This window comes from Perna viridis, chromosome 7 (genome assembly GCF_037379345.1).
Source record: "Perna viridis isolate PV_CMFRI_1.1 ecotype Kerala chromosome 7, ASM3737934v1, whole genome shotgun sequence".
Lineage (NCBI taxonomy): Eukaryota > Metazoa > Mollusca > Bivalvia > Mytilida > Mytilidae > Perna > Perna viridis.
Genome location: NC_142451.1, coordinates 46936635 through 46948158, shown reverse-complemented (window position 1 = coordinate 46948158; position 11524 = coordinate 46936635). Strand labels below are relative to the sequence as shown.

The 11524-nt window shown below is 32.8% G+C and overlaps 1 protein-coding gene across 2 annotated transcripts; it reads right to left on the bottom strand.

Moving 5' to 3' along the window:
• Positions 1 to 840: 840 nt before the first annotated feature.
• LOC148612987 (cyclin-H-like) lies at positions 841 to 11200 on the bottom strand. Of its 2 annotated transcripts, none has more exons than XM_088594935.1 (10): positions 10986 to 11200; positions 10194 to 10347; positions 8715 to 8837; positions 7742 to 7815; positions 6927 to 7128; positions 6238 to 6407; positions 5439 to 5509; positions 3461 to 3572; positions 2019 to 2094; positions 841 to 1107 (listed from the first exon to the last, which is right to left on the bottom strand). In XM_088594935.1, exons 2-10 carry the CDS (start codon positions 10314 to 10316, stop codon positions 1063 to 1065), a joined length of 996 nt encoding a protein of 331 aa, XP_088451061.1. In that variant the 5' UTR covers positions 10317 to 10347; positions 10986 to 11200; the 3' UTR covers positions 841 to 1062. The 2 variants fall into 2 exon arrangements, with proteins under 2 accessions (XP_088451061.1, XP_088451060.1); XM_088594934.1 differs by having other exon boundaries at positions 11054 to 11194.
• Between the last annotated feature and the right edge of the window lie 324 nt (positions 11201 to 11524).

The following is an 11524-nucleotide window of genomic DNA, read 5'->3' as shown; positions in this document are numbered from 1 at the left end:
CAAAATGTTTTTCTCACCCATCAGCAAATATTCTAATCAATTACAGAATACATCTTTTTAACTTTGAATAACAAACAATAACACTGGTAATAAAATGCAATAAAACAGAAGTGTTCTGTAATAATATATTAGGCAAAACTTTATGTATAAAAATAGACATGCAAACAGAGAAATTCAAATAAAATGAGTTTGTGCAAAAATTGTTTAACCCCTAGCCTGAAACATAAATTTTAATATTTTCCCTTATGAAAAAAAACAGTCTTTAATAGACCCTATACAGTGGCAGATCCACAGGGGGAGCAGGGGGTGGCCACCCTTTCCTTCATTGGAATTTTTTTCATTTTCAAGTGTAAAATTGATTAAAAAAATACAAATTATGTCCTTGTACACCCCCTTTTTCTGAGGAACATTGGCCGGCACCCCTCCTTTTCAAACTGTCTTGATCTGGCCCTGATAAAGCAGACAAAGGCTATAGAGACTGAAACAGATGATCCATAACATGTAATGTGATATCTAGGAATATCAGACTCTCTATTATTTTGCTTTTGATAAAAAAGATCAACAATGATTTGAAATCAAAAGTTAAAATAATTCCTGCATCTAAAAATTCTCATTAATTTAGTCCTATGTTCCAGCTGCCAGTTGTTCACTAGATTTATCAGCTTGATAAGAGTTATCCACTGGATAAATTGAGTGCACATTTGTGTGAAATTTACCTCATTTTAGACAGCTACCTGTTTAATATTGTTTCTTGTTTATTTTGAATGATTTACAATTAACATCACCGAATGACCTGAATAACTGGGCTATAAAAGAGTAACCTAAGAAAAAGAAGACATGTTTTCAGTTTTTCTTTTAATACCTTAATAACATTTTACAACAGATCAATAGTAGAATACAATTAACTTCAAAATTTATAACATCTGCAGTTTTACTTGGTAAAACTTTTCCATGCCTTAAGTTTTCAATGTCAGCTATTCTTTATCCTGCAAAACCAGCTCTACTGAGCACAGATACCAAGTACCAGTACATGTCTGTCAGTCTGTTACTAAGTAAATGCCTTCATATCATCCCAATCACCAACTCTTGTTCTTGTTTTCTTTCCTCCTGAAATGATGATCGAAGTTGTTTGGTAAATATACTATAGTAGAACAATTTTTGTGGAGTGCTAATTTTTGTGTTTTTTTTGTTTGTTGGCTTTTCTTTATGGATTGAAATACTATTAAAAACTGTATTGAGCTAACAGATTCCACAAATTTAAAAAAAAAAAAAAAAAAAAAACCACAAACAAAACCACCTTCAGAAAACCACACAAAAGTTGATACCTAGACAATAACTTTCTACAGTACTAGTGTTTTTAGAGCATATACTTTACAGTTGTCAATATTCAAAAGAATGAATACATTTTATTATCAGAAAATGAATAATAGGATAATTAATGGGAAAGACTGAATAACCAAAATATTATCACAAGTGCCTAAGAACGCCTAGATTTACCGAGTGTGTGTAACTTGTTCCGGGCACGATTTAATCCTCAAGCGTTCTTGGCACGAGTGATTATATTTTGTTTATTCACGATAACCAATTGATTATCCTATTTATTATATAGATTTTCTTCATACTTTATTGATATTTTCAGCATGAATTTTAAATTCTGTGCTTGGCAGATTGATATCCAAGTTGTGACATTTTGGCGGGAGAAAGTGCAAGAGTGAAATTACCGAATTTATTTCACAGTGTGAATTATCGAAATTTATTACACTAGGAACATTCGATAAAACACTGATATCTACATAATAATCTATTTTAATTTAATAAGTCTGCAAAAAAGAACACTGTACTCTTCAATAATGTATTGAAAACCCATTTTGGTCAAGACCTGCTCAACAGAAGTCCTACAATGCAGGTACATTGCATTGTACATTACAGATTCATAAAATATTATTTTGAATTATACACTTTACTGCATGGAAACTGGTTATTCATTTTACATATATGAAGGCATTATTTTTATTTACCTCTGAAATTTTAAGTCTCTTTTGAGTTTGTATTTCATCCTCATCATCAAGCATTTCCTGCACCTTCCTTTTGTACCTAAAAAAAAGTTACAGTATGTAAAACAATCATCCTCAGAGTAAAAAGTTTGGTCCATTTTTGATTAAATGTTCATTACCTAATGAACTGTCTTAGCCAGTTAATTAGACAATTCACAAAGAGATCTAAACTTTCTATTTTTTCCAAAGGAAATGGAATCTATGTTTGATAGGAAGTTTAAATCTCTTTTTCAGTTGTCCAATTAACTACCTATGGCAGTTTATCAGGTAATGATCATTCTATCAAAGATTAATTCTATATTTTACTTGCTATAAACATGCATTAACTACACTAACAGTCTATAAAAGAGATAAAACCAACTCTTTCTTTGCAAACAGTTGATTATTGAATATCACAGTTGAAACAATTTATGTTATAATTTTTGTCCTTATGACCACCAAAAACATTTCTAAACTTCACACCATACACACACACAGAGGGTAAGAAAAATAATAAAACTGATGTGAGATGTATCAAAATGAAAATTTCAAGAAGTATACTGTCTCAAAAATTTCACATCGTAAGAAAACTTGTGTTCTTGATAGTTTTTTATTTGTCAATATTTGGATATTTCTCCAGGTGATGTGTAGCTTTGTAAGTCATGTGATCTATTCATGAAGAGGTCAAACATTTTTTATTTTTATGCAAGTTAGATTTTAGTATTTTATTGATGGACAATAATTATAGAGATATATGGGGTGAAAGTTATCATAGAATAAGTATGCAAAATTAGAGTTATCTCTCTGTAAATGGAAATGACAGTGCAAATTATAAAATTTATATAAACTAGAAGATAGTTCTTTTTAAAACCCTATGGCACATACTCTGCAGCATTATCCACATCATATTAAAAAATAAAAATATTTTATCTTTCCACCCATAAATCACCCATGTACGATTCCTTACACATCACTACTATCTTATGACTTTGACTTAAACACCACTTTTACTATGGACTTTGACTTACACATCAATACTACATTATGACTTTGACTTACACATCACTAATACTATGGACTTTGACTTACCGATACACATCACTTTTTACTATGGACTTTGACTTACACATCACTATTACTATGGACTTAGACTTACACATCACTACATGTACTACATTATGACTTTGACTTACACATCACTAATACTATGGACTTTGACTTACCAATACACATCACTTTTACTATGGACTTTGACTTACCGATACACATCACTTTTACCATGGACTTTGACTTACCGGTACACATCACTTTTACCATGGACTTTGACTTACTGGTACACATCACTATTACTATGGACTTTGACTTACCGTTACACATTACTATTACTATGGACTTTCGCTAATACATAAATCAAGACTTAGACTTACACATCACTCTCAGGATTATTCTCCTGGTTCCGACATTGCTCTAGTTTCCTCTGTATCTGACCTACTTGTTCCTTCTGGACTGGTTCCTGAGTACTAACCATATATCGTATCCCTGGAATTAGAATCAAATTAATTGCTTTAAAGCCATGTTTTCAAGTCTCTGTAAAAGTTGGGTTTGTAAATATTTATATCTAAATTTTATGGTAATTGCATTTTACAATGAGAAAGTACATGAAATTTTTCCTCAAACATTTGTAATTAATTTAACACTGTAATTAATCAAAACTAGATTTCACTGAGATGGAATCCATCTCTGCAGACACCACTGAGGTAAAAATCCTGTACATCAGCCATGCTAAACAAATTAAATTAATCACCCAAAACTCATTACAGTCAAGACACAAAAATCATTAGTTTTAATTGGGAAGTCAATGTTCAAGGTCATATACCACTATTCACCTTGTCTTCAGGTGATCTACCTACATGCAAAAAAGCCTACATCAAAAACACAAAAAAAGTTACAGCCCTGACATATGTTTGTAACAGATGGACTGAGGGACAAAGTGATCACTATAAGGTGACTGTCCCTTTTTGTGGTGGGACCCTAATTATTTCATAATATACAGCATTTCTATGTAAACACTGCAAATGTTATCAAGAGGTACATGTACTATTGAATGTATCTAAGCTACAAAGTATTAAAAATTCAAATAGGTTATAAAATCATCATCCAAATGACTTTTAGAAGGAACCACAATTAAATTAATCACCTATAGAAAACTACAACAAATATCTCAACCTAACTTTGTACTACCTGTAGTCTGATATGTTTTTTTTTCATTGTGCTACCTCACAGAAGCAACAGCTCACAGAAAGGCAGGGGTATCATTATTTTTTTTGCAATGCAGGTACCTTTTGGTTTTGTAAGAGGTATTTTTCATCAATTTCTTTTATAAAAATGTATCAAATTTTAAAATTCAGAAGGTACCATTCAGCAGCTAAGACAGGTAAAAGTACCTGGTACCACCTCATAATGAAAGGCCTGAGATAGGCATGTCACCCTACTCAGATGCATTATACAGTACCTGGTACAACCTGAGATAGGCATGTCACCCTACACAGATGAATTATACAGTACCTGGTACCACCTTTTAATGAAAGGCCTGAGATAGGCATGTCACCCTACTCAGATGCATTATACAGTACCTGGTACCACCTGAGATAGGCATGTCATCCTACTCGGATGCATTATACAGTACCTGGTACCACCTGAGATAGGCATGTCACCCTACACAGATGAATTATACAGTACCTGGTACCACCTCTTAATGAAAGGCCTGAGATAGGCATGTCACCCTACTCTGATGTATTCTACAGTACCTGGTACCACCTGAGATAGGCATGTCATCCTACTCTGATGTATTCTACAGTACCTGGTACTACCTGAGATATGCATGTCACCCTACACAGATGAATTATACAGTACCTGGTACCACCTCTTAATGAAAGGCCTGAGATAGGCATGTCACCCTACTCTGATGTATTCTACAGTACCTGGTACCACCTGAGATAGGCATGTCATCCTACTCTGATGTATTCTACAGTACCTGGTACCACCTGAGATAGGCATGTCATCCTACTCTGATGTATTCTACAGTACCTGGTACCACCTGAGATAGGCATGTCACCCTACTCTGATGTATTCTACAGTACCTGGTACCACCTGAGATAGGCATGTCATCCTACTCTGATGTATTCTACAGTACCTGGTACCACCTGAGATAGGCATGTCACACTACTGAGATACATTCTACAGATTGCTAAGATATGTACAGAAGCAACATAAAATATAAAATAAGTACATGTATTTGGTGGGACTTGGCCAGGGATCAAGTGTACTAACTCCCATACTCAGGGTCAGGCCTTTCACCATAATTAGTTCCTAACAATGATTGACATACAACGAACAAATTCTTACGTTTAAGTTGATAAACTGTTTTCTTGATTTCATCTGTTGCAGCTCCTGCTAACAGTACATCAGTGAGGTAACTGTAACATAGAAATGTTTTACTTTGATTTTTAATTCAAATATAAAATAGCAAAACAATGTGATGTTACACCACACACAGTAAATGCTGTATTTCATTATATAAACAATCATTTTGCTACAAGTTGTAAGTTCAAAGTTCAATCCAAAGAAGCTATAATAGTTTTTGTTAAAATACTAATTCTTTGTACATGTATTCGTTTGAGTTGCTGTATTTCTTCCAAAACTCTGTTTGACCATCATTCACATTGAAATGTTACAGTTTAGTAAGATATGTATGATGTTATTTTTAAACAGATTTTATAAATTATTTGAAGTACATGTATATTTTTTTCCTAATTATACAGTTACTTAAATGTGAATTGGAAGTTTTTTCCCGCTACAGCTAGTTTTTAAATAGGCTATACAAAATGAAGCATAAATAGTGTAAACTAACCTTAACCAGATGATTTTATACAGACTGTTAAAAAATTAGAAACATTATTTATAATTTTCTCTCTGATAGTCAGTACATAACAAGCATTTAGAATTGATTCAAAATCAAACATATAACTTTATTTGAAATCTGGACTACAGACAAATCTACATTAATGATGTCACAGTATGAAACAAGGTGATACAAAATAACCTGGTTTGCTTAACGAGAACCAACCAATCAGAATGCTTGTTACAAATCAAATTATAAAATAATCAAAGAATATACAATTTTACTGACTTCATTTAAACAAACCTTTCCAAGCTGACTTTATCCCCCTCTGCACTTGCCAATATGGCTGCTAAAGCAATCTGAGATGGAGCAAATATAAGGCTGGCATTTGTAGATAAAGACTTGTCTAAGAAGTCTTCTGCTCCTTTCCTCAGTCTATCAACTCGACTATTCTCTAATGATTTACATCTAGTCTGAAATAAAATTGAAGTCAGATTTTAATTTTTCAGTCTATAAAATAACACAGCAATTGCTAAATAAACCAATTTATTTTTGGTTAGAAAATGAAGCACAATCACAAGGACAAATATTTCATATCAGTAATTGGTATCACATTGTCCATGGTGTAGTATCATAAATATCTAACTGTCCAAGATGTAGCTATAACAACAGAAGCAAAGAGAAAAATGTATTAGAAAGAGTAACCAAGGGAACCAAGATTCTAGCAGAAAACAAAAGAATGTAATCCAGGGACAAAGACCAGATATGGAAAACAGACATACACAACAAAGAACATAAAATAACCAAAATAATACATATAAAGTAACAAAAGTAAATGAGCAACTTGGACTCCACTAAAAATTTGGAGCATGAACCAGGTGCACCAGTAGGATAAGTGTCCTCTGCATGTCTAGAAACACCTATCGAAATGCTCATAAAAGTTTGCTAAATTCATACTCTCTTCAAATCAAACGTAATTATTATCAACTTACTTTTACATCTATAATTAAACCTTCCAATGGTCTGTAGGGATTATGTACTGTCAGGTGATAATGTAGTTTCTTCATTAACAACAGTTCAAAACTTAACACTGTGTTTGTAAACTTCTCCCGATCTCCTTTCAAATTCCCAACAAACTGTGTGATGGAAACATTAAACTCCTCTACTTTACTGGCCAAATATACACATGTAAGCCTGAAATAGAAGATTTTTTCTTCCAAAATGTTAAATAGCACAGTTTGATGTTTTACTTTTCACAATACAACTGGACTCCAATCAGTCCCAAATTTATCCTCCATCACATTTTTATTAAATACTTAGTGTATTTCTTTTCCTTATTTCTACTTTTTGTGTTTCATTTTTAAGACTGTCAAAATATACCGGTAATATTTTAACATGTAGTTTACTTGAATGGTTGATAGACTGATTGATTGTTGATTGATTGTTCAAGATTTTAACAGCCAAAGACAAAATTTTCACTCTCACCAAAAAATTTTATTTTGATTTTTTTCCCATCATAGGGTAAATTTCTTTCAAATTGACTGCATTTCTCGCTTAAATCAATAAAAAATAATAAACAAAATTCATGCACATGCACCTAATTCAGAAAATTTTAAGAATTTTTTTATGATGGCCTAAACCCAAACTGGACACATTATCCCGACTCACTAGTCATCACCATATCTACTATATTTCACATGGAGAAGCAGTGAATACCATTTCTAATGTCTATGGTATGACTCCGCCAGGGATTGAACCCACAACTTCCTACACTCAAGGCAAAAAACACTAACACAAGACCACTTACATTATATCCTTTGGATGATAATCCATGACAGAATGTTTGACAAAAAATCTCTTGAAATAACATAAGGCAGTACCCTGTAAAGAAATAAAACTAGTATTCAAAGGAGGGAGGTTTTAACAATAAAGTCAAAAATGAGCACAAGATAACCTGGTGACCCTCCTTTTAAAATTTATACAAATGAACCCTCCACTTTTCTTAACTTCTAAATCCCCCCTTTTAAGTGATAAATTGTACAGGAGATTTCAAATGTTTTCTCTCAAAATTTATCACAGTTCTAATGAGCACCTTTACTTGTTTATTGTTTGATTTCTACAGAAGTATAATACACATTTTAAGTACAGTTCAACATAAGAACCATGCAAAGCAAAGAAGAAGTACTTTATGCAAATCTTCTACATGATTGAAAATCCTTCAGAGGGCCAAAACGACAAGGTTTTCAACAATAAAAGAGTCAGTGAAATTTGGATTTAATAAGAGCCTTAAAGTTAAACTTAAGTTAGAATCTACTAGAAAAAGTCAGTAAAAACAAATTTTATACATCAGTTTTACACTATAACTAGTGAAAAATTATTTGATAATGTACAGTGTTTCAAAGGAAACCGAACATTGCAAGAATAATCTAAAGGATGTACTAAAACAAATTTGGGCTTCTTAGATTAATTTTCAAGTCGGTGACAAAACACCCTTCATATAATTTACAGGCAGAGCTATACTTATGTACCATCTTGTTATTTTCTAATGGGAAATATTTTATTGTAACTAAATAGATATTTTCTCTACACCATGTCTTAAAAGATTTGAAGTTTCGAGTTGTTAACTGTGGTCTTCCAACTTCTGTATTTTTGTTACTTTGTATTTATTATTATGGTTATTTTATGTTGTGTTGGTTTTCCATGTCTGGTCCTTGTCTCTGGATTACATTCTTTTGATTTCTGCTAGAACCTTGGTTCCCTTGATTACTCTGTCAACTTACCATAACATACTTTGGCATTGGTGGCTGGAATACATTACAGAACTCTCGTAACACATGCTCAAAATGTCTACATAGTATCTTCTCTTCAGGAAAAGTCAAATATTTTTTGTCTCTAGTCTCATCCTGAAAAGTCAAAATTCTCATTACTTATCATCTGAAGGAGAATTAACATTTGTAACAAGACAGCATGTTGGGCAGCAAATGTAACAGCAGAGCACAATGCACCTGAAACAATTCACTAGTACAGTGTCAGGCAGGCACTGAATCATACCTGTAAACCTTTGGAATAGTTTCTGTGGGAGATTCTCTCCTATTGTCAGTTTCATGTGGGAAGTTGTAAGAGCAAATTTTAGGTGAAAAAAATTAATTACAGAAGATAAAGTCAATCAAAAACCTCCCACAAACCCTTACAACTTCATGTGGGATATTCTAAATTTGTCATTGATTTTGTGGGAGTCAACCCCTCATGTGGGAAGGTTAACAGGTATGATGTACTAGAGAACCTTCTACTGTAAGCTGATACAGTGAAATTTCTCCATACCGGACCCTAAGAAAACCAGTCTTCCCTTCAAACCAGCTGTTTTCAAAAGTCCCGGCTGATATACCTTATAACCTGTGTGTTTTGTCTTCAATAGACTGACCACCCCCTAAAACCGTACATCGCCTATTTTTCACAGTTTAAGTTACATATTCAAAGGAAAAACAAGATCTAAATTCCCGCCATCCGGTTATTGTTCACCTGCAATAAATGTGTCAACAAAACGGTAAATGATTACGTAATTAACAATTCATTCACTCACTTGTTTGCATTTCAGCAGTGGACAGATAATAATTGAAGGAGACAGTAGTTTGAACAACATATTTAATCTAGACATCACATTTTGTCAATGGTTGGGTGTTCATTGGTGTGTACACACATCGGGCAATCTGGGTCATTTAATAGTACAATCTTTAAACTGTCAATTAATGTCACCTGTACCCAGCCAAAACAATAGAGGGTGAAATTAGACTTTGTTGATAGGTAATTTACAAAAACAATACAAATGATTAATTACCATTAACAGCCCTTTGATCTTTAATACACACTCTTTAAAAACTGTGAACATTATTTTGTCAGCAGTACCGTTTGTAAAATTGAATCATTTACAAATGATGCAAGCATTGAAATGTTATAAAAGGTTCAAAGTTTTAAACATGTCTCGACCAACAAACTGACAAGGTGTAGGTTATTGAACACATTAATGGAAACAACTCTTGGAATGCATTGCTATTTCAAACAAAACTGGCCACAGCTATAAACCTGCCATTTCCTCTTGTCCCAGTGGTGGTGGGTTTGGAGAAGTTTCACTGTACTCTAAAACTGGGCTAAGAAAGATCTGTTTTGTCTTCATTTGAGAATGTAAAGAAAGAATGACTTCTTAAAATTCCCATCCACAATGACATAAAGTACATGTGTACTACTCCAGTTATAAAACTTACATCAAGATTTTCTCTTCCACAATGTTTATGTATATATTTTTGGTTTGCATCTTTCTTTATTTGTGTAATCTGCGTTTCTCCAGTAAATGTCCAGTATTTCATCTGAGTACTGGTTGAAAACATCTTTAGATACTTAAAGATCTTACAAATGTAGCTGAAAAAAGTATAAAATTGTACAGCATTTCTGTTAACCCTAATAATTTGCATGTGCAACTCTGGCTAAGTCAAAGGTTAAATATCAAACATGTTAAATGTCACATGTACATGTACACATAAGCCCCCTGCATATGAGAGAAAAATCTTCCCACTACTGATTTAGATTAATATAAAATCCTTTCAATTATGTTTATTCTATTTTGATTTGGGGTTCATTAATAGTCTTACTTTTTTAAATTAAAAACAATAGCTTTCTACTCAATGAACACAAGTCTTAAAGCATACAAAGTAACAAAAGTAAATTAGCAACTCGGACTCCACTAAAAACTGGGAGCATGGACCAGGTGGAAATCAAAAGAATGTAATCCAGGCACAAACAAAGGCAAGCCATGGAAAACAGACATACACAACAAAGATTATCTTTTGAGTTTGTCAAAAGTTGGAGTTGATACATGATCAGAGTACAATGTATCACTATTACAGTATAAGAAAATAATATACTGAGAATATAAAAAAAAATCAATGATTAACACTACTGCTCAGAGAGTACATCTTGCCATTTTCATAGCATACATGTAGTTAACAATGCATATGTATTGTCAATTTTTGTTTCTCGACCAAACCTTCATATAGTACCTAAAATAAATTGGATAATTATTACACCAGAAGAGACAGGAAAATTCATAGCTCAGTGAAAGTCTTACGGTTATACATAAGTTTGTTGTTTTGGTGTCACGAATATAAGGATATTCATTTCTTATGTGAAAAAAACATCCAATAGACTTCGAAAGATTTCTTAGCAAAATTTCAAGGGGCAAATGATTGCAGAGGAATGGAGCAATTTCAAAATGCGGTGGGTAGAAATAAAGCGATACATGTCGTTTCGGCCATACTACTACCTCGGCCATAGTCACTTCGGTCATAGTTATCTCGGCTGCAGTGTATTTCGTCCACATATTTTGAAATATTGTCCTCTGCTTTAAATATTACACCAATTTGTGTAAAAAAACTCATTTAAGTAAAATAAAGATACCTAAATTTTGCTATAAATATATATCTATTTTACTTTTTTATGTAGAATATCAATAATGTGATGCATTAAAGCTGCTTCCATAACATGTATTTCGGGTTTTGGGTTTCTATGGCTGAAACAGCACATCGCGAGTTGAAAACCA

Bases quoted from the DNA above. Each gene is read 5' to 3' on its own strand.
- LOC148612987 (XM_088594935.1), bottom strand. From the start codon at position 10,316: ATGTTTTCAACCAGTACTCAGATGAAATACTGGACATTTACTGGAGAA. The intron at 8,838-10,193 runs GTAAGTTTTATA...TTGACTTTTCAG, and splicing joins GTGGAAGAGAAAATCTTGAT to GATGAGACTAGAGACAAAAA. The intron at 3,573-5,438 runs GTAAGAATTTGT...TTCTAATTCCAG, and splicing joins AACAGTTTATCAACTTAAAC to GGATACGATATATGGTTAGT.